A 25,587-nucleotide genomic window follows, 5' to 3' on the forward strand; every position below is an offset into this window, starting at 1 on the left:
TACATATTCGTCTGAGTGAGCCCTGACAGGTGTGCTGGCCCTTGTCTTTGTATTTCTGTGCTTAGTGAGAGGATCAAATCGCAACACACTGTGTAGATTGCACCAGGCTTGCTAATGCAAGTCTATTGGTGCGAGAAAAATATTGCACGGCATTACATATGCATGTCATAGAGATACTAGGTGAGAAAAACCTACTCAATCGCACAACACTCGCATGTTATATGGATTCTAGGCGAGAAAAAAACGTGCACTCGCATGACCATACTCATGACACTCGTTCCACTTTTCAGGACGAGTATCGGAGTGATTACCGTATTTTTCGCTTTATAAGACGCACTTTTGTTCCCCCAAATTTTGGGGGAAAGTAGGGGGTGCGTCTTATAAGCCGAATATACGGGGGGGGGAGGGGGGGTGGTATATATATATGTACCCTGCAGCGTCCAGGGGAGGTGGGGGCAGCAGCTCTGGAGCACAGTGGAACGCTGCGGGCTGCTGCCTTTGATCTCCTGCACCCGCTCATATAATATGCACAGCCGCTGTCCATCTCCAATGGTGCTGAAATCGCACGCAGTGAGGGGCTGGTGAGCGGTGCATATTATATGAGCCTGCGTCCCAGTGTGATCGCACATGCCCACCCCTGTGTTAGATTTGGCCCCCAGGCTGCTGCTCATTCTAAAATAAAAAATCTTTACTCACCCTGCAGCGTTTCTCCTCGTGCCCCTGCTTCCAGTGTGATCAGGCAAGCAGAGATCTCAGCCTGCTGTGCCGATCACATGACCGCACTGACAACCAGGAAGTAAGGAAGAACAGAAGCACGGAGCAGACAGGAGGGAGCTCAGCACTGCAGGAGATAAGGAAAGAGGGGTTTATTTTACTTTGGGCAGCAGCCTAGGGGCCATATCTGACACAGGGGGACTTGTGCGATCTATAGGGGCCCATGGGCAGCACTATGGGGGCGATATCTGACACAGGGGGACTTGTGCGATCTATAGGGGCCCATGGGCAGCACTATGGGGGAGATATCTGACACAGGGGGACTTGTGCGATCTATATAGGGGCCATGGGCAGCACTATGGGGGCGATATCTGACACAGGGGGACTTGTGCGATCTATAGGGGCCATGGGCAGCACTATGGGGGCGATATCTGACACAGGGGGACTTGTGCGATCTATATAGGGGCCATGGGCAGCACTATGGGGGCGATATCTGACACAGGGGGACTTGTGCGATCTATATAGGGGCCATGGGCAGCACTATGGGGGCGATATCTGACACAGGGGGACTTGTGCGATCTATAGGGGCCATGGGCAGCACTATGGGGGCGATATCTGACACAGGGGGACTTGTGCGATCTATAGGGGCCCATGGGCAGCACTATGGGGGCGATATCTGACACAGGGGGACTTGTGCGATCTATAGGGGCCCATGGGCAGCACTATGGGGGAGATATCTGACACAGGGGGACTTGTGCGATCTATATAGGGGCCATGGGCAGCACTATGGGGGAGATATCTGACACAGGGGGACTTGTGCGATCTATAGGGGCCATGGGCAGCACTATGGGGGCGATATCTGACACAGGGGGACTTGTGCGATCTATATAGGGGCCATGGGCAGCACTATGGGGGCGATATCTGACACAGGGGGACTTGTGCGATCTATAGGGGCCATGGGCAGCACTATGGGGGCGATATCTGACACAGGGGGACTTGTGCGATCTATATAGGGGCCATGGGCAGCACTATGGGGGCGATATCTGACACAGGGGGACTTGTGCGATCTATATAGGGGCCATGGGCAGCACTATGGGGGCGATATCTGACACAGGGGGACTTGTGCGATCTATAGGGGCCATGGGCAGCACTATGGGGGCGATATCTGACACAGGGGGACTTGTGCGATCTATAGGGGCCATGGGCAGCACTATGGGGGCGATATCTGACACAGGGGGACTTGTGCGATCTATATAGGGGCCATGGGCAGCACTATGGGGGCGATATCTGACACAGGGGGACTTGTGCGATCTATAGGGGCCATGGGCAGCACTATGGGGGCGATATCTGACACAGGGGGACTTGTGCGATCTATATAGGGGCCATGGGCAGCACTATGGGGGCGATATCTGACACAGGGGGACTTGTGCGATCTATATAGGGGCCATGGGCAGCACTATGGGGGCGATATCTGACACAGGGGGACTTGTGCGATCTATAGGGGCCATGGGCAGCACTATGGGGGCGATATCTGACACAGGGGGACTTGTGCGATCTATAGGGGCCATGGGCAGCACTATGGGGGCAATATCTAACACAGGGGGACTTGTGCGATCTATAGGGGCCATGGGCAGCAGCATGGGGGCGTTATCTAACACGGGAACGTGTGCAATCCATAGGGGACCATAGGCAGCACAGGGGAACGTGTGCCATCACAAGGGGGCTATATTCAATATAAGGGGGCCATATCCAGATTAAGGGGGCTAATTTTAGGATGGGGGGCTATGAGGGACATATACCCTATATGATTTGTTAGAGGGACACTGGCATTATAAGATGGACCCCATTTACCATTAAAAAAAAAAATTCTCTTTTCCTTCACCAAATTTGGGGGTGCGTCTTATAATCAGGTGCGTCTTATAAAGCGAAAAATACGGTATTTGTACTCAAGTGGAACCGTACACTAAGGGTTCGGTTCTACTTGTGTTTTGCACGGACGAGTACAATCCGATAAAACATCCGATTGCTCTCACTCTAGTGCAAAACTATGGGGCAGTGTCCATCTGCGATTGATTTCTCATACCATATCGGCCTGAGAAATGAATAGCAGCATGCTGCCATTGGCAGCGATTCTTGGCTCACGCACCCCCATACAAGTCTATGAGAGCATGTGAGACATCGCACTGCACTCGCAAGTCATCCGACTGCAGTGCGATGTACACAGAGACAGACCGGGGAGGAGATGGGGAGAAAGTGCTCCCTCCCTCTTCTCCGTAGCTATGACCTGATCGCAAGATCGCATTACAGTCGCATGACCCTTGGTTGACGCTCGAAGCAGAGGGTCATTAGCATATCGCTTCCAATGCTCTTGCATCAGAAGCTATACGCAAGTGGGACCGTACCCTGAAGCCTAAGACACACGGCATGAAAATCAGAGCGAGTGGAATGTGATAAAACATAGCATTTCACTCAGACCAATATTAGCCTATGTGCTAGCACCCATGAGCGATTATTTTCTCAGCCCTAATCAGACCAAGAAAACAGTCGCAGCATGCTGCGGGTGTAATGCGATCCTGGTTTCTCTCACACCCATTTAAGTCTATGGAGCAAGAGAAAAATCGCACTGCACTCGCGGTACACTGGTGTTTGCGAGTGCAGAGCGAGAATGGCAATAGCCGGCTACGGCGGAGAGAGGGAGATAAATCCCTCCCTCCCCTCCTCAGCACCGACCCTCCCCTCCTCAGCGTCGGCCCATCCCTCCCCTTTTCAGCTCTGGCCCGCCCCTCCTCAGTGCCGGCCCTCCCCTCTGCAGTGCCGGCCCTCCTCTCCTCAGCGCCAGCCCTCCCCTCCTCAGCGCTGGCCCTCCCCTCCACAGCACCGGCCGGCCTCGTCCTCAGCGCTGGCCCACCCCTCCTCAGCGCCGGCCCTCCCCTTTGCAGTGCCGGCCCTCTTCTCCTCAGCGCCAGTCATCCCCTCTGCAGTGCCGGCCCTCCTCTCCTCAGCGCCGACCCTACCCTCCACAGCACCGGCCCGCCCCTCCTCAGCGCCAGCCCTCCCCTCCTCAGCGCCGGCCCGCCCCCCGCAGCTGTGGTCTGATCGCATGATTGGACCTCAGTCGCAGTGACACTCGCATGACACTCAGCTCCTGCTGTACTGCCAGTGTGAGCCGCGTGTAAGCAAGGATTGCAGTAGTCCCCCGTGTGGCCCTGGCGTAGTACTAGAGATTTTCAGATGCTTGGGGGGCGCTATTCACTTTTTCCTCAGCCTGGTTATTAAGTGACGCTCAAGAATAAATACTTTTAATGGCCGCTGTTAAAAGGTGTATCGGCAGTCGTTAAGGGGTTAACCACCTTAGATGCTGCTATCACTCCAAAAATTGTCGGCCATGTTGGTACACCCGTGGGAGACAGGGAGGTATACTACCAGACAGAAAAATAACAAAACTAAAAATTATGGTTCTTGGAAACAAAAAAACAATAAGTGAGGAGGGTCGTCTGTGAGTGTCAGGCTGGGGCCCACACAGGGCTGCTCCTCAGTGAGGGGCGCGTTACTATGGTGCTCCCCCAGCATGAGGTAAGCGACTCGTCCAGGTGTGTCAGGCCGTGACTGGGCCTCACGTATTCCTAGAGGGGCCCCTCAGCCTGAGCCTGGCGCACAGCCAACCGCAGCGAGGCCGCCCACCTCCGCACTCAGCGACCTCCGGCAGCAGCAGTCTCAACAGCACAATAGCCCCTCCCACCTGATATCTCATTGGCTTCTCACCGCCTGAGCGTCTATCCACCAATGAGCGCACAGATGGGCGTTGCCGGCTAAATCATCAGTCCGAGGTGTCCGTGTGCCCCGTGACGTCACGCAAGTCGCTGTCATTCTAGAGGTGGCGCACACTTCCCCTTATAAATAGCGAATATTAGTTTTTCCTCATTTCCACGAATAGTCGTGCGAATGAGGCCTCGGGGCAGGAGATATAATAGATACAGCAGGAGCTTCAGCCGCACCAGAGTAGCCATACACACAGTGATAGGCAGCAGCGTGTGCTTATAGACTGTGCTAGATATATATAATACATACATACTTATAAGGATAGTATATTAATATATTGTACATTGTATTACACTGTAGACGATTAGATATTTATACCTTGTGCTCCTGTGACGTCATACTGCAGCAGCAAACATGGCAAATGGTGAGTGACGGGGGCTGGGGTCATGTGACCGATGGGTGATGTCATCAGGGTGAGGTTTTATTGGATTTATAACCTTTTACCTAGATCTGTGCCCTCTTCCAGTGTCTGGGAGAACTTTCTGCCAAGTAAAGGTTGTGCTGGAAAAGTTTTGGAAAACTTTTCATTGTTATTAGTGATAAGGGAAAAGTTTATGTTTGTTGGGGAAAAAATGCTTTAGACTTCTGACCTTTTTTTTTTTCTTTTATAACAGATTAACAGATAGATATATATATATTTATTTATTTAGTAAGGTTGCAGAATGTGTTGGCACTATAGGAATAAAGATTATCATATATATATATATATATATATACTGTGTGTATATATATTTATATATATATATATATACTGTGCGTGTATATATATATATATATATATATATATATATATATATACATATATATGAATACATTTTATATGGATTTATATATTATATATTGTATATTTTTATATATATATATATATATATATATATATATTGTATATATTATATATATGTTGTAAAGCGTTGTGGAATATGTTGGCGCTATAGAAATAAAGATTATTATTTATATATGCTTATATATAAAAAATTATATAGATTTTATTTATTTTGTATGATATATAATATGTATATATTGTATGTACATTACAATATATATATATATATATATATAAATATATATATATATATAAAGTGCTGCGAAATATGTTGGCGCTATAGAAATAAAGATTATATATATGTATATATAAAATGTATATAGATTTTATATATTATGTATTATCTATTATATACATTTATTTAAATATTTATATATATATATGTATTAAAATGTATATTATTTATATATATATATATATATATATATATATATAAAAATATATATATATATATACACATATGAATACAATATAGAATTGATGCAAAACTGCAACAGTAAACAATTCAGTCACATGCTCATACAATATATATATATGGCAGCACGGTGGCTCAGTGGTTAGCATTGTGTGGTGGCTCAGTGGTTAGCACTGCAGTCTTGCAGCGCTGGGGTCCTGGGTTCAATTCTCACTAAGGACAACATATGCAAAGGAGTTTGTATCTTCCCCCCGTGTTTTCCTGGGTTCTCCAGTTTCCTCCCACACTCCAAAAACATACAGATAGGGAATTTAGATTGTGAACCCCAATGGGGGCAGTGTTGCTGATGTATGTAAAGTGCTGCAAAATATGTTAGCGCTATATAAAAAAATAAAGATTTTATATATATACACAGTATATATACTGTATATTAGTATGAGAATGTCAGTGTGAATTGTTTACTGATGCAGTTTTGCATCTTTTCTATATTGTGCTGTTCCTCTCTTAATCCTCCTAGAAATATATGAATAAATTGACATCTGGGCGGTATTCCATTAACCTTGTTAAAAGTGGTGTACCCCTGTCAATGTCACCGCTGATTGATCAGTGTCAGGCTATGCAGCCCCCCCCTCCTAATTGGTAACTTACTGTTTGCAATAGCTACAAATTTCCAGGAAGAATAACAGAGGAATGACATAATATATTTCTCCTCTAGAATTGTTACTGTATTTTGGGGAAAATCTGACAGGTCCTCAGTTCTGGGATTCTAGTTGCTCCACTGGGTTTTCTTATGGTTTTGTAACCTGTATATCTTTATGTCAATACATTATATACTGTGCCGTGTGGTGTAGAAAGTGTTAATGGTTTTAAACTACAACTCCCAGAATTCCTTGCGAGGGCAAACAGGAAATTGTAGATTCCAAACATCTGCAGACATGGCGTATATTCTTCTATCATCCCTTATTTGTGCCATGTCGCTCATGTTGGTTGCTGGCAGCGCCAGGTGACATCTGATTGGAGCTCGGAGTCCCCATTCTCCTCCATGCTGTGCAGTCTCTGGCTGGTATTTGACGCTCTCCTGAGTGCCTGGAATGTCTGCAGCAGGCAGCTGTGTCCACAGACCCATCCTATACTGTGCAACCTTCACATGTCCAGTAATCTTCCATTAGAACGTTCAGTAATCATCCGTTAGGACGGATCCTGCAGAGATCCGATGGCAAAAAATTCCGCAAACGCAACTTTTTTGTCCGTTTTGAAAAAATAGATTTTTGCAGGATCCATTTTTTTTAACATCAGAGTCTATAGGAAATGGATCCGGTAACTGATTGCTATTTAGCCATCTGTTCTTCTTTTATTTGAATAGGATCCATTTTTTTGCTTATTGGATCAGTTTCAAATGGAAGATAAATAACAGTTGACGGATCCGTTTTCCATAGACTTCCATGTTAAAAAAAGAAAACAGATCTGCCAAACTCAATCTTTTCAAAACAAACAAAAAAGTTGTTTGCACAATTCTTTTTGCCAACTAGTGTTGAGCGGACCTGGATCGGCAAAATCCGGATCCGCGCGGTTTGAGCGGTAGATTCGAGTCCGACCCGGACGCGGGATTCCGGGTGCACGATCTGGACCCGGGTTTTTTTTTTCTCTCTCTCTTTCTCTCTCTCTTTCTCTTGTCCCGGATTCCGCTCCCCATTGACATATATAGGGCCGGATTCCGGATCGGATCCGGACTTCTTTGTGAAGCCGCCAGTGATCCGCCGGACCCGGATTATTGACAGTCCGCTCAACTCTATTGCCAACGGATCCGTTCTAACAGATGATTACTGGACATATGGGCACATTTTACACATGTCCACCAATGCCAACCTGTCGTTGTCCTAAAACCTAAAAATTAGCAAAATATTGTTTAATTAATCATAAAACAGAATTCTTCTATGATAAGTAAGTCACTTTGATATTGTGGTGGAAACCCCTCTTTAGGGAGAGCTTTGGGGAGACGCACAGGGTCGGCGCATTTGCCAGGTGTCGCCGTTTAGAGACAAGTACATATATCAGTTGGTATACAAGCCTTACCCACCTTGATGATAGAGATAGAGGGTTTTATTACATAAGAGGAAGTATGACAACTACAAAAAGAAGACGTGGCACAGCGAAAAGAAGAAAATGACTTTTCGTCCTATGTGGCAATTCTAAAGCGGGCTTTACACGCTACGATATCGTTAATGATTTATCGTCGGGGTCACGTCGTTAGTGACGCACATCTGGCATCATTAATGATATCGCGGCATGTGACACTTTTGTGCGACCTAAAACGATCGCAAAAGCGTCCAAAATCGTTTGCCGTGGAGAGGTCATCCTAAAACCAAAAATCGTTTACCTCTCATTAGCGATGTTGTTCCTCGTTCCTGCGGCAGCACACGTCGCTGCTGTGTGTGACACCGCAGGAGCGAGGAACATCTCCTTATCTGCGGCCGCCGGCAATGCGGAAGGAAGGAGGTGGGCGGGATGTTACGTCCCACTCATCTCCGCCCCTCCGCTTCTATTGTACGCCTGCCGTGTGACGCCGCACGACCCGCCCCCTTAGAAAGGAGGCGGATCGCCGGCCAGAGTGACATCGCAGGGCAGGTAAGTCCGTGTGACGGCGGTGCGCGATTTTGTGCGCGACGGGCAGCGATATGCCCGTGTCGCACAAACGATGGGGGCGGGTACGCACGCTAGCGATATCAGCACTGATATCGTAGCGTGTAAAGCCCCCTTAAGCCTTAAGAGGGCTTTACACACAACGACATCATTGCTAACGAGATGTCGTTGGGGGTCACAGAATTTGTGACACACATCCGGCCTTGTTAGTGACGTTGTTGCGTGTGAAACGTACGAACGACCGTTAACGATGCAAAATACTCACTTAATCGTTGATCGTTGACGCGTCGTTCTAATCCCAAATATCGTTGCTGGTGCAGGACGCAGGTTGTTGGTCGTTCCTGAGGCAGCACACATCGCTACGTGTGACACCCCAGGAACGACGAACAACATCGTACCTGAGTCCTGCCGGCAACGAGGTGGGCGTAACTTTCTTTCGGCTGCTTCGCTTCTATTGGACGTCTGCCGTATGATGTCGCTGTGATGCCGCATGAACCGCCCCCTTGGAAAGGAGGCAGTCCACCGGCCACAGCGACGTCGCTAGGCAGGTAAGTACGTGTAACGGGTCTGAGCGATGTTGAGCGCCACGGGCAGCGATTTGCCCGTGACGCACAACCGACGGCGATGTCGCTGCGTGTAAATCAGCCTTTAGAAACAGGTTCTTATCAATGCCCTTTCCTGCTGCTTATACACAAACTTGTGAAATCTAAGGAAAAGGTTGATATCCAAGTGACTCAACGAGATCATATGAAAGTCTTATCATATCACACAGTTTAAGTGATTTCAATCAGCAAATCCTATATCTTGTCTTATTTTTCAAAGCAGAAGTAATGCTGAGCATACAGCAACATAAATATTAAATATATAAATTTCTTAAAGGGGAGGTTCACTACTTATTTTTCCAAGCCACATCAATATAATGTTGAGAAACAAGGCTTCTCTCAAAGACCTTGTGTTGCCAATAGTGCATGTGGGTGGCGCTATTGTGCACCGCTCATCCCAGTCTCGTGACCCCTTGGGCTCCGTGACCTCTGGGATCTGCTGATGTCACGTCAACTTTCAGTTGACCTGACATGACTGCGGCCGGCCCCAGTCTCCCTAAGTGACAGGGCTGTGGATGAAGTTTCACCGCACATCACAGCCCAGCATCACTCTTGCTTGCAACACTCTGCAGTGAAGGAGAGAGCAGGGAGATGCTGGGCTGTGATGAGCGATGAAACACCGCCCACAGTCCAGTCACTCAGGAAGACTGGGGCCGGCCACGGTGATGTCAGGTCAACTGGAAGTTGACATGGCATCACCAGATCCCAGAGGTCACGGAGCCCTGGGGGTCACAAGACGAAGATGAGCGGACCGTAATAGCACCGTTAACGGATTGCTGTTTAAGCCATCCATTTTTCTTACATTTGTAATGGATCCGTTTTTGTCTTTCACAATCCATTACAAATGGAAGTATAAATAGCAATCTGTTCATGGATCCGTCCTCCCTAGATTCCAATGTTAAAAAACGGATCCGTCAGAAGTCATTTTGCCAACGGATCTCTGTGCAGGATCCATTCTAACGGATGATTCCAATACTTGTGAACTCAGCCTAAGGGGTACTTTACACGTTGCGACATCGCTTTCGAAATATCGTCGGGGTCACGTCGTTAGTGACGCACATCGGGCGCCGGTAGCGACATCGCACATGTAAATCCTAGATGCGCCGATAAACAATCGCAAAAGCGTCGAAAATCGGTGATGTGTGTAGCGTCGTTCATTTCCATAATGTCGGGTCGTCCGCAGGTACGATGTTGTTTGTCGTTCCTGCGGCAGCACACATCGCTGTGTGTAAACTCGCAGGAGCGACAATCATCTCTTTACCTGCATTCCGACGGCAATGCGGAAGGAAGGAGGTGGGCGGGATGTTATGTCCCGCTCATCTCCGCCCCTCCGCTTCTATTGGTTGATTAGTGACGTCGCGGTGACGCCGAACGCACCTCCTCCTTGAAGGAGGGATTCTTCGGCAGTCACAGTGACGTCGCCGAGCAGGTATGTGCATGTGACGCTGCCGTAGCGATAATGTTTGCTACGGCAGCAATCACCACATATCGCATGTGCGACGGGGCGGGTGCTATTGCGCTGGACATCGCTAGCAATTGCTAGCGATGTCACAACGTGTAAAGGCTGCCTATCTCTGCAGTCTCCAGAGTCACTGGTGGAATACGCTTTACCTCTGTAAGGGGCACTTTGCACACTACGACACCGCAAGCCGATGCTGCGATGCCGTGCGCGATAGTCCCCACCCCCGTCGCAGCCGCGATATCGTGATAGCTGGCGTAGCGAACATTATCGCTACGGCAGCTTCACATGCACTCACCTGCCCTGCGAACCGCCTCCTTATTAAGAGGGCGGGTCGTGCGGCGTCATAGCGACGTCACACGGCAGGCGGCCAATAGAAGCGGAGGGGTGGAGATGAGCGGGACGTAAACATCCCGCCCACCTCCTTCCTTCCGCATAGCCGGCGTGAGCCACAGGTAGGAGATGTTCCTCGCTCCTGCTGCTTCATACACAGCGATATGTGCTGCCGCAGGAACGAGGAACAACATTGTAACATCGGTATTTCCCAATTAATGGAAATGACCGGCGCTACACCGATGATACGATTACAACGCTTTTCCGCTCGTTAATCGTATCATAAAGGATTTACACAGTACAATGTCGAAAGTGACGCCGGATGTGCGTCACTTTCGATTTGACCCCACCGACATCGCACCTGCGATGTTGTAGTGTGCAAAGTGCCCATAAGGCTACATTCACTTGTCCACTAGAATGGATCTAGCAGCAATCTGTTTGCAAAAAAGTTCTGCCAACACAACTTTTTTTGAAAGGCTGTTTTGAAAAAATGGATTTTTGCAGGATCGGTTAACACAGAAATCGCGGAAAACAGATCTGTCAACTGATTGCTATCTAGCCATTTTTATTTAATTTGTAGCGGATGTTTTTTTCTCACTGGATCAGTTTCAAATGGAAGATAAATAGCCATCTGTTTTCCATAGACTTCCATGTTAACAAATACGGATCCTGCATAAATCAATTTTTTCAAAACGGACAAAAAAAACGTTTTTTTTGAAGAGCATTTTGCCAATGGATCACTGCTGGATCCGTTCTTACAGATGATTACTGGACATTTGAAGATAGCCTAACATCCGGACAGTTTAATCAGATCGCTAGATTCAAATCAGCTCTTACAAGCTGAATAGCAAAGAGCATGCAATCGCTGCTCTGGTTGCCCAGGAAGCCATCCACCTCTGATAGACTGCAAAGGTGGCCGGTAACCTAATCAATGAACAATAAACTATAAAATGAAAAAATTCTCCATTATTGAATGGATTTTTAGTAAGAAATAAACTACATTTTTCCATTATTTCAGAAACATATTTTTTAAATAAAATTAATAACTTTTTAATAGATTTTTATTGTATAATACATATGAGAGTGGGCAATTTGCATCAGTGCCTCGGCCCAGATATTACCTCCCCTGCTTTTGTAGTATTAGCTGTGCTCCACTTATTTATTAATGCAAAATAATAAATGGTAAAAATAGTAAATAAATAAAATAATAATGTAGATTTTAAGAGGAAATTTGTCCCTTTTACATTTATTTCATCTTCTTTCTTGGCAGAGGTGAGACAAACAATGACTCATTTTTGGGAAGAGCATTCGCGGGATGCCACTGTAGAAGAGATGATGCTGGACTCGAGTGCCGCGCTCTTATCCAAAGAAGAGAAGCCGGAGATCATCTCGCTGCTGCCGTGCTTGGTTGGATTGACCGTCCTGGAGCTCGGGGCTGGGATAGGGTAAGAGGCGCAAACTGGTTTTGGTGTAAAAGGAGTCACTCTCTGCCTCCTAGAAATCAAATGATCTGGAAGATTGTGAATCAGACAGTTTAGTAATATGCATAGTATAAAAAAAAGTTGGATGATTGTTGATGTCCTTTGCTATTTCCTCTGCTGGATTTGAAGATTAGATTGCAGGACAGAACACTCAGCCTTAGGGCGCAGTCACACAGTCGTGTGACTCGTCCGAGGATCGCAGCGCTATGCTGGGACTGGCCGGTGGCTCTCCTGACTTTAGCGTGACAGCGTGTTTTTCTATGCAGCTTTGTGATGAGCGGGCACTACCATGCTCAGGTGCTCAGTACTCGTAACTAGTGATGAGCGGGCACTACCATGCTCAGGTGCTCAGTACTCGTAACTAGTGATGAGCGGGCACTACCATGCTCAGGTGCTCAGTACTCGTAACTAGTGGTGAGCGGGCACTACCATGCTCGGGTGCTCGGTACTTGTAACTAGTGATGAGCGGGCACTACCATGCTCAGGTGCTCAGTACTCGTAACTAGTGATGAGCGGGCACTACCATGCTCAGGTGCTCAGTACTTGTAACTAGTGATGAGCGAGCACTACCATGCTCAGGTGCTCAGTACTCGTAACTAGTGATGATCGGGCACTACCATGCTCGGGTGCTTGGTACTTGTAACTAGTGATGAGCGAGCACTACCATGCTCGGGTGCTCAGTACTAGTAACTAGTGATGAGCGGGCACTACCATGCTCGGGTGCTCGGTACTTGTAACTAGTGATGAGCGGGCACTACCATGCTCGGGTGCTCAGTACTCGTAACTAGTGATGATCGGGCACTACCATGCTCGGGTGCTTGGTACTTGTAACTAGTGATGAGCGAGCACTACCATGCTCGGGTGCTCAGTACTCGTAACTAGTGATGAGCGAGCACTACCATGCTCGGGTGCTCAGTACTCGTAACTAGTGATGAGCGGGCACTACCCTGCTCAGGTCCTCAGTACTCGTAACTAGTGATGAGCGGGTACTACCATGCTCGGTACTCGTAACTAGTGATGAGCGGGCACTACCATGCTCGGGTGCTCGGTACTCGTAACTAGTGATGAGCGGGCACTACCATGCTCGGGTGCTCTGTACTCGTAACTAGTGATGAGCGGGCACTACCATGCTCGGGTGCTCAGTACTCGTAACTAGTGAAGAGCGAGCACTACCATGCTCGGGTGCTCAGTACTCGTAACTAGTGATGAGCGGGCACTACCCTGCTCAGGTCCTCAGTACTCGTAACTAGTGATGAGCGGGTACTACCATGCTCGGTACTCGTAACTAGTGATGAGCGGGCACTACCATGCTCGGGTGCTCGGTACTCGTAACTAGTGATGAGCGGGCACTACCATGCTCGGGTGCTCTGTACTCGTAACTAGTGATGAGCGGGCACTACCATGCTCGGGTGCTCAGTACTCGTAACTAGTGATGAGCGGGCACTACCCTGCTCAGGTCCTCAGTACTCGTAACTAGTGATGAGTGGGTACTACCATGCTCGGGTGCTCGGTACTCGTAACTAGTGATGAGCGGGCACTACCATGCTCGGGTGCTCAGTACTCGTAACTAGTGATGAGCGGGCACTACCATGCTCAGGTGCTCTGTACTCGTAACTAGTGATGAGCGGGCACTACCATGCTCAGGTGCTCAGTACTGGTAACTAGTGATGAGCGAGCACTACCATGCTCGGGTGCTTGGTACTCGTAACTAGCGATGAGCGGGCACTACCATGCTCAGGTGCTCAGTACTCGTAACTAGTGATGAGCGGGCACTACCATGCTCGGGTGCTTGGTACTCGTAACTAGTGATGAGCGGGCACTACCATGCTCAGGTGCTCAGTACTGGTAACTAGTGATGAGCGAGCACTACCATGCTCGGGTGCTTGGTACTCGTAACTAGCGATGAGCGGGCACTACCATGCTCAGGTGCTCAGTACTCGTAACTAGTGATGAGCGGGCACTACCATGCTCGGGTGCTTGGTACTCGTAACTAGCGATGAGCGAGCACTACCATGCTCAGGTGCTCGCTCGGTACTCTTAACGAGCAGTTGGATGCTCTGATGAGCGTGACTCGAGTACCCGATTATAATGGAAGTTAATGGGGGACTTCCCGGAAATGCTTGCGTCCCCATTGACTTCCATTATACTCGGGGATTTGAGTCGCGCCCATCCGAGCGTCTGACTGCTCTTTATGAGTATCCAAGCATGGTACTGCTCGCTCATCACTAAATCCTGCCTGTAATGTAAGTAGACTGCTGAAAACTCTTCCTGAAAGTACAGGAAATATGAGTCTAAAAAAGCCCCAGTGGTCAAAATGAAAATTACAAGTTTACTAATTTTGTTTATTAAAGGGAACCTGTCACTAGGATTTGGCCCCTATAAGCTGCATCCACCACCATTGAGCCGTTATATACTGCATTCTAGAATACTGTATATTAGAGCCCAGACCACTGTGTATAACGTAAAAAACACATTTATTATACTCACCAACGGGGCGTTCAGGTCCAATAGGCGTTGATGGTCTTGGCCCAGCGCTGCCTCTTTTCCGTACATCACTGTCCTCCTTCCCAGCTCCGTGTGGATGATGCATGTTACGTCATCCACACAGGGGACTCGATGGCGCTCCTGCGCATGCGCACTTTGATCTGCCATGCTGAGGGCAGAGCAAAGCACTGTAATGCGCAGGCGTGAGGAAAGGTCAAAGACCGCCCGCACCTGTGCACTACAATACTTTGATCTGCTCTCTGTAGGGCAGAGAGAAATGAGTGTGAGCAGGAGCGCAATGGAGGAGTCTGTGTGAATGATGTAGGACGTGTCATCCATATGGAGCTGGGAAGGAGGACGGCGATGGAAGGAATAGAGGAGGCACTAGACCCGAGACTAGCGACACCCATTGGACCGGACCGCCCCCTAGATGAGTATTACTACAGATTCTCTCATCTCTGGGCATCACAGACTTGGCCCTATCTTGGATCTCCTCATACCTAACCGACCGAACTTTCAGCGTCTCCAATTCTCACACCACTTCCTCATCTCGCCCCCTATCTGTCGGTGTCCCCCAAGATTCAGTTCTAGGACCCCTGCTGTTCTCCATCTACACCTTCGGCCTGGGACAGCTCATAGAGTCCCACAGCTTTCAGTATAATCTCTATGCTGATGACACACAGATCTACCTCTTTGGACCTGACATTACCTCTCTAGTAACCAAAATTCCACAATGTCTGGGTCGCGGGCGGGGAGGACTCCGCTGCGCTCGCTAACGCTCGGGTCCGGCGCTGCTGCGATGGCTGCTCGGTGGCTTGAGCGGTGGGCCGGATCCGGGGACTCGAGCGGCGCTTCTCGCCCGTGAGTGAAAGGGGGGTAGTTTGGCTTGGGGATTTGGTCCGTGACGCTACCCACGGGTTGTGGTGAGGTTGGGCACCACCGCTTCTGGTGACGGGGATCCCGGGAGCAATGGTAGGGTGCAGCTGGGATGTTGTTTTCCCCCTCCGTGGGTAGGGGTGGGTGGTCCCGGGGCCCGGTGAGGTGACGAGGAGGCAGGGTTGGCAAGGTGCAGGGTCGCCTGGACTGCGCAGCGCGGTGCCGGATGGCACAGTTGTACTCACTCAGCCACAAATGTACGCAAAGTTTCTGGTAAACCAAACGGCTGGATGGACGGGTCCCGCAGCCGGCTGCTGTGGCTTCTCCCGGACGGTTGGTGGTGGCTGCCTTTCCCTGCACCTTTTTGCATGTTCGGTCCCGATGGATTCCCACCGGTAACCCGCTCCCCAGCGTGTATATGTGCCGGAGGAGCCCTTTTGCCTGCAGGCTCTGGCCCTTGGAACTCTAGCTGTGGCGGTAGCTGTATTTCCTTTTGCTGGTCGGACGGTTGCCTTCAATCGGGTCTTGGCTGTTAGGAAACCCCTGGGGTTCCGGTCACTGACGGATTTGACCTCTAATGGTGACTCCAAGCCTGGTCGGGGTCCGCAGGCCCTGCCTGTGTGTGCTGGCTTCACTTCGCTCCCCGGTTCGGTACCGGCGGGCCACTGCCCGTCCCCGGTCCTACGGTTCTGCATTGATCTGCCTCTCCTGCAGACAGCCACCACCGTCTGCCAACCTTGCTCTTAGTGCCCGGGCCACACACCCGGACACGGTCAGTTTACTCCTCACTTCTCCTCTCTCTTGCACTTCCCTAACTGTTCTCTACTTCTCACTCACTGACTCCTTTCCCGCCTCCAGGACTGTGAACTCCTCAGTGGGTGGGGCCAACCGCCTGGCTCCACCCCACCTGGTGTGGACATCAGCCCCTGGAGGGAGGCAACAAGGATTTTGTGTCTGGCTGATGTTCCTGTCTCAGGGTGGGGGTGTTTGTTGTAGTACCTGTGACGACCTGGCTGGTCCAGGGTGCCACATCTGTCTGCTATTTCATCCTTCTCTGCACGATTCCTAAAGCTTAACATGGACAAAACAGAGTTCATTGTCTTTCCTCCTCCTCACTCATCCCCTCCAAGAAGCCTTTCCATCAAACTTGATGGTTGCTCACTCTCCCCAGTCTCACAAGCTCGTTGCCTTGGAGTAACCCTCGACTCTGCTCTATTCTCCAAGCCACACATCCAAGCCCTCTTCACCTCATGCAGACTACAACTCAAAAATATCTCCCGGATCCATGCTTTCCTTAAGCAAGAATCAGCAAAAACACTAGTGCATGCCCTCATCATCTCCCGCCTCGACTACTGCAACCTCCTGCTCTGCGGCCTCCCTTCCAACACTCTTGCACCCCTCCAATCTATCCTAAACTCTGCGGCCCGCTTAACCCACCTCTCCCCCCGCTATTCCCCAGCCTCGCCACTCTGCCAATCCCTTCACTGGCTTCCCATCGCCCAACTACTCCAGTTCAAAACACTAACCATGACATACAAAGCCATCCACAACCTGTCTCCTCCCTACATCTGTGACCTAGTCTCCTGGTACCTACCTGCACGCAACCTCAGATCCTCACAAGATCTCCGTCTCTACTCCTCTCTTATCTCCTCTTCCCACAATCGCGTACAAGATTTCTCCCGTGCCTCCCCCATACTCTGGAACGCTCTACCTCAGCATATCAGACTCTCCCCTACCGTGGAAAGCTTCATGAGGAACCTGAAGACCCACCTCTTCCAACAAGCCTACAACCTACAATAGCCCTCAGTCCAGTAGACCACTGCGCAACCAGCTCTGTCCTCACCTATTGTACCATCACCCATTCCCTGTAGACTGTGAGCCCTCGCGGGCAGGGTCCTCTCTCCTCCTGTAGACTGTGAGCCCTCGCGGGCAGGGTCCTCTCTCCTCCTGTAGACTGTGAGCCCTCGCGGGCAGGGTCCTCTCTCCTCCTATATCAGTCTGTTTTGTACTGTTAATGATTGTTGTACGTATACCCTCTTTCACTTGTAAAGCGCCATGGAATAAATGGCGCTATAATAATAAATAATAATAATAATATGCCCACGGGACTATGTACCCACAGATCTATCCGCAGGTACATCCGCAGGTTTCCTGCAGCTGCTCGCCGGAATCTGCAGCTATGTATAGCTGCGGTAAACCTGCGGGCATTTGTGTGGTTTTATGCGGAAGTCCTGCTCTGTATCTCCATAGTGGAGGGCCGGGATTTCCGCAGGTATTTCCGCAGAAATAATTGACATGCAATTACGTGCAGCTGCGGAAAATCCACACCATGTTCCGCAGCCGCACGTATCCGCAGCATGGACACAGACACTCCCCATGTCCCATAGGATAACATGGGGAGTGTCTGTACTTGCTGAAACCTGCGGATTTATTTGGAAAATCCAGAAAATCCGCGGATTTTCCGCTGATAAATCCTCAGGTTTAATCTCCCGTGGGCACATAGCCTTATAAAGATGTTTTTTATGTTATACAGACCAGCTTGGGCTCTTATATACAGTATTCTGGAATGCAGTATATGGGGGCTCACGGCTTATAAGGGACAAATCTGGTGACAGGTTCCTTTTGGTGAAATTTGTGATATGAAGAGAATTTTTTTTAATGCAATTAAAAAAAACAAAAACAAACCCATTAGGACATTTTCTGATGACACACTCCCTTTAAGGGACATGTAGTCTCCTCAGAATTAGGGGACATGTAGTCTCCTCATAATTATGGGACATGTAGTCTCAGAATTAAGGGACATGTAGTCTCCTCAGAATTAAGGGACATGTAGTCTCCTCAGAATTAGGGGACATGTAGTCTCCTCATAATTAGGGGACATGTAGTCTCCTCATAATTAGGGGACATGTAGTCTCAGAATTAAGGGACATGTAGTCTCCTCAGAATTAAGGGACATGTAGTCTCCTCAGAATTAGGGGACATGTAGTCTCAGAATTAAGGGACATGTAGTCTCCTCAGAATTAAGGGACATGTAGTCTCCTCAGAATTAGGGGACATGTAGTCTCCTCAGAATTAGGGGACATGTAGTCTCAGAATTAAGGGACATGTAGTCTCCTCAGAATTAAGGGACATGTAGTCTCCTCAGAATTAGAGGACATGTAGTCTCCTCAGAATTAGGGGACATGTAGTCTCCTCAGAATTAAGGGACATGTAGTCTCCTCAGAATTAAGGGACATGTAGTCTCCTCAGAATTAAGGGACATGTAGTCTCCTCAGAATTAGAATTTTCCCTTATCACAATGATTTTTCACCTCAAACATTTTATCCCAGTCGTTATACAGGACACTTGGCCAAGTTGGCAAGCCATGTCACCGCGGTGGACTTCATGCAGAACTTTATCGAAAAGAATCGTGATGACAACGGTTACCGTGGAAACATTACTTTTCTACAAGCTGATGTCACTCTTCTGGATCTACCCAACGGCACGTGAGTTGTGACGTCAAATTAATACGGCACCATGATGGACGTCCATGAAACGTGCATATTATCACGCCGCCTCTCTTCTCCTCAGTTTCGACTTCATCTTCTCAAACTGGCTCTTCATGTACCTGACGGACGAAGAACTAGCGGCCTTGATTCAAAAGATGTTGGGATGGCTCAGACCTGGTGGCTACCTCTTCTTCAGAGAGTCCTGTTTTTTTCAGTCAGGTGATTACAAAGAACATATAGTCACTAGAGGCAGTGCGAGTCGATTCACAGGGTCCGGTCTGCTGGCTGCATCAGTAATCGATGGTCGCCGGTCATGAGCTCTGAGAACAACCTCCCTTTGGAACTGAATGGGAGCACACACTACTTAAAGGGAATCTGTCAACAGGTTTTGCCACCTAATCTGAGCGCAGCATAGTATAGGGACATATATCCTGATTCCAGCGATATGTCACTTACTGGGCTGCTTAATTTAGTTTTGATAAAATCACTGATTAATCAGCAGTAGATTATCATTACAGGACTACTTGACGTTCTGCTGGTAGTCCAGCATATTAATGAGCTATGTATATCTGCTAAATCTGCAGCAGAGAAAACATTGATTTTATCAAAATAACCGCAAACAGCTCAGTAAGTGACACATCACTGGAATCCGTGTCTCTGTCTCTACATTGTGCTGCTCTCAAATGGGGAAGTAAAAACCTGGTGACAGATTTCCTTTAAAGAGTTATTCCCATCTCCAATATATATACTAGGTATAGTAATAATAATAATATTAGCAAATACCTCCAATTAGAAATGTAGTATAGTTCTCCTGATATAGCCATGTCTCTTACCTCATGTGCAGGGCATTGTAGCCTAAGTATCCATGGTTACGTCCACTCATAGTGACAGATAGTTAGTTGCTGATGGTCGTAACCATGTGCACTTAAGCTGCAATGCCCTGCACATGAGGTAATAGACATAGCTAATCAGGAGAACTATACTACATTTCATATTGGAGGTAGTTGCTAATATTATTGTTATTCCACCTACTGCATATTGGGATAGGACCTTGAAGATGGGAATACCCCTTTAAATTCCACTGTTGGAGATTAGCAGTGGTGTTTAAGGGGGTTAAATAACAGTGATTGGTGGTAACTGCAATTGCCACTGGGCCGGCTCCATATACCCGCAACCGACATACTGTGGGATGTAATAATGCGTCCTAGGATAAGAAGCCCCTTACTGGCTTGAGCTTTAATTCTTCTCTGCTACAGCTGCTCTAATGGTGGTGTAACCCCTTAGATGCTGCAGCTTGCTCCATAAACCCTTTGTAGCCTCCAAAAGAGCCATAAACTTGATCCGATCAACTTCTATGTGGTTAGTCAACATTCATCTATGAGCTGAATTTTGCTTTAAAGGGAATTTGACACCAGGTTTTTGCTCCTCCATCTGAAAGCAGCATAATGTAGGGGCAGAGACCCTGATTCCAGCGATGTGCCACTTACTGAGCTGTTTGCTGTCATTTTGATAAAATCAATGTTTTCTTTGCTGCAGATCTAGCAGTTATACAGAGCTCATGAAAATGCTGGACTACCTGCAGCACAACAAGCAGTCCTGTAATGATAATCTACTGCTGATTAAACAGTGATTTTAGGAAAACTACACTAAGCAGCCCAGTAAGTGACACATCGCTGGAATCAGGATCTTTGCCCCTACATTATGCTGCTCTCAGATTAGGTGGCAAAAATTTGGTGACAAATTCCTTTTCATGAGCTTTAATGGAATCCTAACTGTGAAAGTAAATATTGAAATATACACTAATAGAACCCTTTATCTGCAGGCAACAAGGGGCGTATAGCCTGCAAAAAACATGTAGTAAAACCAGCAATACTGGCGCGCATAAGGAGGAATCCAGGGAGGAAAAAAATGAAAAAGTCCAATCCTAGGTGGCAGACACTAATGGACGGAGTTCTTTTCTTTCAGGGGACTGTGAACGGACATTTAACCCTACGCTGTACCGCACACCCGCTCAGTATAATCACCTCCTCACATCCGTCACCTCAAAGTCTGGACACAACGGTTTTGAGATAGTAATGTCAAAGTCTGTACAGACTTATATAAAGGTGAGACTGCAGTTTATGGCTACTCTGGGGGTCACACAGCCAATAATACTGGTCCACGTACAAAGCGTCACGTACCATAGGGGTAAAATAGATGGCTTGTGAATGGAAAGGGTTTTTAGCATTGTTATAAATGAGTAAAATTACAAAGTAAAATCCTCCTCGTTCTCAATAATGGAGGGATTGTTTAGCTTTATTATGTACAGCTCATTGTCCATTTTATCAGCCACCTCTGCAATCTATCAGGCAAGGAGAGCAGCGCTTACAAGCTTTTTCCAGTGGAGCTTGTAAACACTGCTCTGAAGCTGGCCACATTGCTTGTTTCGGCTAGTTTCAGTGCTTTTCCAATGCTGCAGATTTGCCTCTGTGCAGCACAACTACGCCAACCTATAAATCAGGGGTGCAACATTGTCCGGCATGCAGGGAGCTGGTAGGCCAGTGAGCAGTGTACTCCTCATTGAGAATTTGGGACAAACCCTTTAAAGGGAATCTGCTACCAGGGTTTTGCTAACTCATCTGAGATATAAAAAAGCAAAAAAGAATATCATTACTTACAGCAAAATGCAATTGCAGCTGTATATTGCTCAGGCCAAAAGACTACTACTACTCCAGCAGGATACAGCTAAACCCCCACTAGGTGGAGGCAACACAGGTGCAGGTGGAGCCATTCACACTCACTTTGAAATATGGAGGAGGTGATGGCTGGATGGTAAAACTGCACACTAGTGGCTTGCATAGAGCACTGGTCAGAAACCCGCAGCCTATTAGGTGATGCCCATACTATTAGATCAGGCGGCCTGCCAAGCCGTACCCCCACTGCGCGCTACGTAGGGACAGAAACTCTGATAGCAAGGCCTAACAAAAAGGGGCATGGCTGTATCCTGTACAAAAAAAGAAATGAGGTTTTTTGTTAGCGTTATGGCCATAAGACGTAAGCCTACAACCCTCGTCACGGGAACCTCATGCTTGTAGGTCCCTACACTATATATAATTATATATAGTGTAGGGACCTACAAGCATGAGGTTCCCATGACGAGGGTTGTAGGCTTACGTCTTATGGCCATAACGCTAACAAAAAACCTCATTTCTTTTTTTGTACAGGATACAGCCAGGCCCCTTTTTCTTAGGCCTTGCTATCAGAGTTTCTGTCCCTAGGTAGCGCACAGTGGGGGTACGGCTTGGCAGCCCGCCTGATCTAATAGTATGGGCGTCACCTAATAGGCTGCGGGTTTGTGACTGTGCGTCTGCTAGTGTGAACAGTCCTCTATGCAAGCCACTAGTGTGCAGTTTTACCATCCAGCCATCACCTCCTCCATATTTTCACCTCCTCCATATTTGGAAGTGAGTGTGAATGGCTCCACCTGCACCTGTGATGCCTCCACCTGCACCTGTGATGCCTCCACCTAGTGGGGGTTTAGCTGTATCCTGCTGGAGTAGTAGTAGTCTTTTGGCCTGAGCAATATACAGCTGCAATTCCATTTTGCTGTAAGTAACTCATCTGAGAGTAGCATATTGTAGAGACACAGACCCTGATGCCAGCGATGTGTCACTTACTGTTATTTTGCTAAATTCAATGTTTTCTCTGCTGCAGATCTAGGAGTTATACAGAGCTCATGAATATGCTGGACTACCTGGCAGCACGCCAATTAGTCCTGTATCATGTCCAAACAGATTAAAGGGAATCTGTCACCAGGTTTTTGCTTCCCCATCTGAGAGCAGCATAATGTAGAGACAGAGACCCTGATTCCAGCGATGTGTCACTTACTGAGCTGTTTGCCGTTATTTTGATAACCTTAATGTTTTCACTGCTGCAGATCTAGCAGTTATACAGAGCTGATAAGTATGCTGGACTACCTGCAGCACACCAAGTAGTCCTGTATCATGTCCAAACAGATTAAAGGGAATCTGTCAGCAGGTTTTTGTACCTCATCTGAGAGCAGCATAATGTAGAGACAGAGACCCTGATTCCGGCGATGTGTCACTTACTGAGCTGTTTGCTGTTATTTTGATAAAATCAGTTTTCTCTGCTGCAGATCTAGCAGTTATACAGCGCTCATGAATATGCTGGACTACCTGCAGCACGCCAAGTAGTCCTGTAATGATAATCTACTGCTGATTAAACAGGTATTTTATCAAAACTACTCTAAGCAGCCCAGTAAGTGACACATCGCTGGAATCCGGCAAAAACACGGTGACAGATTCCCTTTAAAGGAGATCTGTCACCAGATTTAACAATTCAAAATGCTTACCATTCTGAATGAGATCTTAGGTCTGATAAGTCTGGTGTACCTACTTTGAATATTCATGTCAAAATGGTTGCATAACCTTGATCTAAAACGTGGCATTTTCTGAGTTTACGTAGAATGCTCATTTTAGTTTTCCTCTGGAAAAGTTTAAAAAATGACAATGAAAACAGTGGATTTTCAAAGTAAGTACTCTAGCCTCATCAGGTCTATTTAGTAATGTGTTGCCATCTGGTGCTATTAAAGACAGTCACAAGCTGTCGCCTATAAAGCAAGCATTACTCAAGTCTTTGGGACCCTTGTTTCTGGGATGGGTGGGGGGTTTCAATGATTCTGCCCAAGCAATCATACATTTATTACTTATCCTGTGGTTAGGGGATTAATGTATTCAGTAGGACAAACCCTTTTAAAGGAAAACTGACAGCTGCAAAAACAAAACCCATGACTAAATTGATACGCAGGGCAGATTTTAAACCCATAGCATCTCAATTCTTCTTCCAGGTTGCATCCTTTTGTATTAGATGAAATCTGTGGCACATCCGCCCCAAAGTCCACGTGAAACCTGGAAATGGAATTTGAGGCCAGGTCCATAATGGACTATATCTGTAGGGGGTCAAGGCTACGCCACTCTCCTTCAGAAGTAGCCGACACACCTAATGTTGATCTGCAGTAATTAAATGTATATATGTATTGTGTAAATGGCCACCACCAGGTGGCAGTGTGGCTTAGTGACGGCAGTCCAGGCACCTGGGTAGGCAGCCATCGGTTTAATAGGAAGGAGAAGGATAGTGTATATATAGGACAGGGCGTAGAAGGAGGAGAGGAGAGTCCCCAGGAGGAGATAGAAAGAAGAAGCCATTTTATTTTACTAATTGACGATCCTAAGGGTCATATCTGTGATCATGGAAACGCGGGGTCCTGCTCTTGAGAGGACTGTGGAACTGCATCCCCAGAAGTGGGATTTAGTCCGGTCGGTCGGGGAGGCGTCCGTTTTTCCTGGATACGAATACCCTAAGAAATCCCCTGCAAGATTGAAGGTCAGTGGGCCCTTGCCTGAGAAGGGTAGGTCTTGGCCTAAGCATGGATGTAGGAGAGCTCTCGCGTTCGTAGCCTGTCCAAAGCGTAAGCTAATCCCTGTGGGTGGGACGGATAGACTTAAGGACTATTTGAATCAGTTCGACTGGAAAATGAAGGGCCTAGCGGTGTCTAATGGAGCCCAGATTCCAGGAAAGCGGTCATCCATTAAATTATATGAAGAAGTGGAGTCTGGAGGGAACCCGATCGGGACCAGAAGCGGTGCCTGTGTAGCGCAAGTGAAGACTGATATTGTAAAGAAGAAAAGTAAAGTCCCGTTGTTAAAAGATCCAGTTTGCATATTATTGTCTCAGAGAGAGAATAGATCGAAGAATAGACTGTGGTGGAGCCATCTTTTCACTGGGGTGGCGACCGGGAGGCAAGGGGTCACCAAGCGGCTGCACTGCGGCCTGGTATCCCCTGCAATATAAAACAAGGCACTCTTCAGGGTATACTTTGAACAGAGTTTATTTTCAAAAGATTTTTGTTGTGAACATGTGACGTTTCGGCCACATAGTGACCTTCATCAAACAACCAGTAACAGGAGCCAGCGACAGCTTGGAGCAGCAGTGTCAAGCAGCGGTATCCACCGCTATGCAGTGGCCTGGTATCCCCTGCACACACAACTACCACTGCCTGGCCCGTGCCCCCCACATATCCATCCCTCTTCAATCCCCGCCACATGTCCATATGTTTTGGGGTTTTTTTTTGGCCATATGTACTTACTATTCTCGGATCTTATATCACTGCCAACATACAACTTCTTCTATAATCTATATTGTGTAATATTTATGGGCTACAGATAAAGAAGAACCAGAACCAAGTTTGCTGGATGCTCCAGAAAGTCCCACGAGAAGCCAATGGCCACCAGGGTTATACGACGTTTCAGCAGTTCCTCGATAACCAGCAGTATTCTCGGAAAGGGATACTCCGATATGAGAAGATATTTGGGGACGGCTTTGTGAGCACTGGAGGACTGGAGACCACTAAGGTAAGGCTCGTACATAAGAAGACTATTAGCGGCTTGGGGTGGC

The 25,587-nt window shown here is 47.8% G+C and overlaps 1 protein-coding gene across 3 annotated transcripts in view; it reads left to right on the forward strand.

Annotated features, from left to right (window-relative positions):
* The first annotated feature begins 503 nt into the window (after window positions 1-503).
* LOC142255013 (uncharacterized) overlaps window positions 504-25,587 on the forward strand; it is a 33,800-nt gene continuing 8,716 nt past the window's right edge. The window contains exons 1-6 of one of the 3 annotated variants that reach the window (XM_075326440.1): window positions 504-853; window positions 12,074-12,250; window positions 18,976-19,131; window positions 19,217-19,353; window positions 21,100-21,239; window positions 25,356-25,544. In XM_075326440.1, the coding sequence (XP_075182555.1) occupies window positions 12,090-12,250; window positions 18,976-19,131; window positions 19,217-19,353; window positions 21,100-21,239; window positions 25,356-25,544 (783 nt within the window). In that variant the 5' untranslated portion in view covers window positions 504-853; window positions 12,074-12,089. Of the gene's footprint in view, window positions 854-3,851; window positions 4,898-12,073; window positions 12,251-18,975; window positions 19,132-19,216; window positions 19,354-21,099; window positions 21,240-25,355; window positions 25,545-25,587 lie in introns of those variants that run through there. The other 2 variants (XM_075326438.1, XM_075326439.1) reach the window with 2 other exon arrangements.

The sequence above is a fragment of the Anomaloglossus baeobatrachus genome, chromosome 10 (genome assembly GCF_048569485.1).
Source record: "Anomaloglossus baeobatrachus isolate aAnoBae1 chromosome 10, aAnoBae1.hap1, whole genome shotgun sequence".
NCBI lineage: Eukaryota > Metazoa > Chordata > Amphibia > Anura > Aromobatidae > Anomaloglossus > Anomaloglossus baeobatrachus.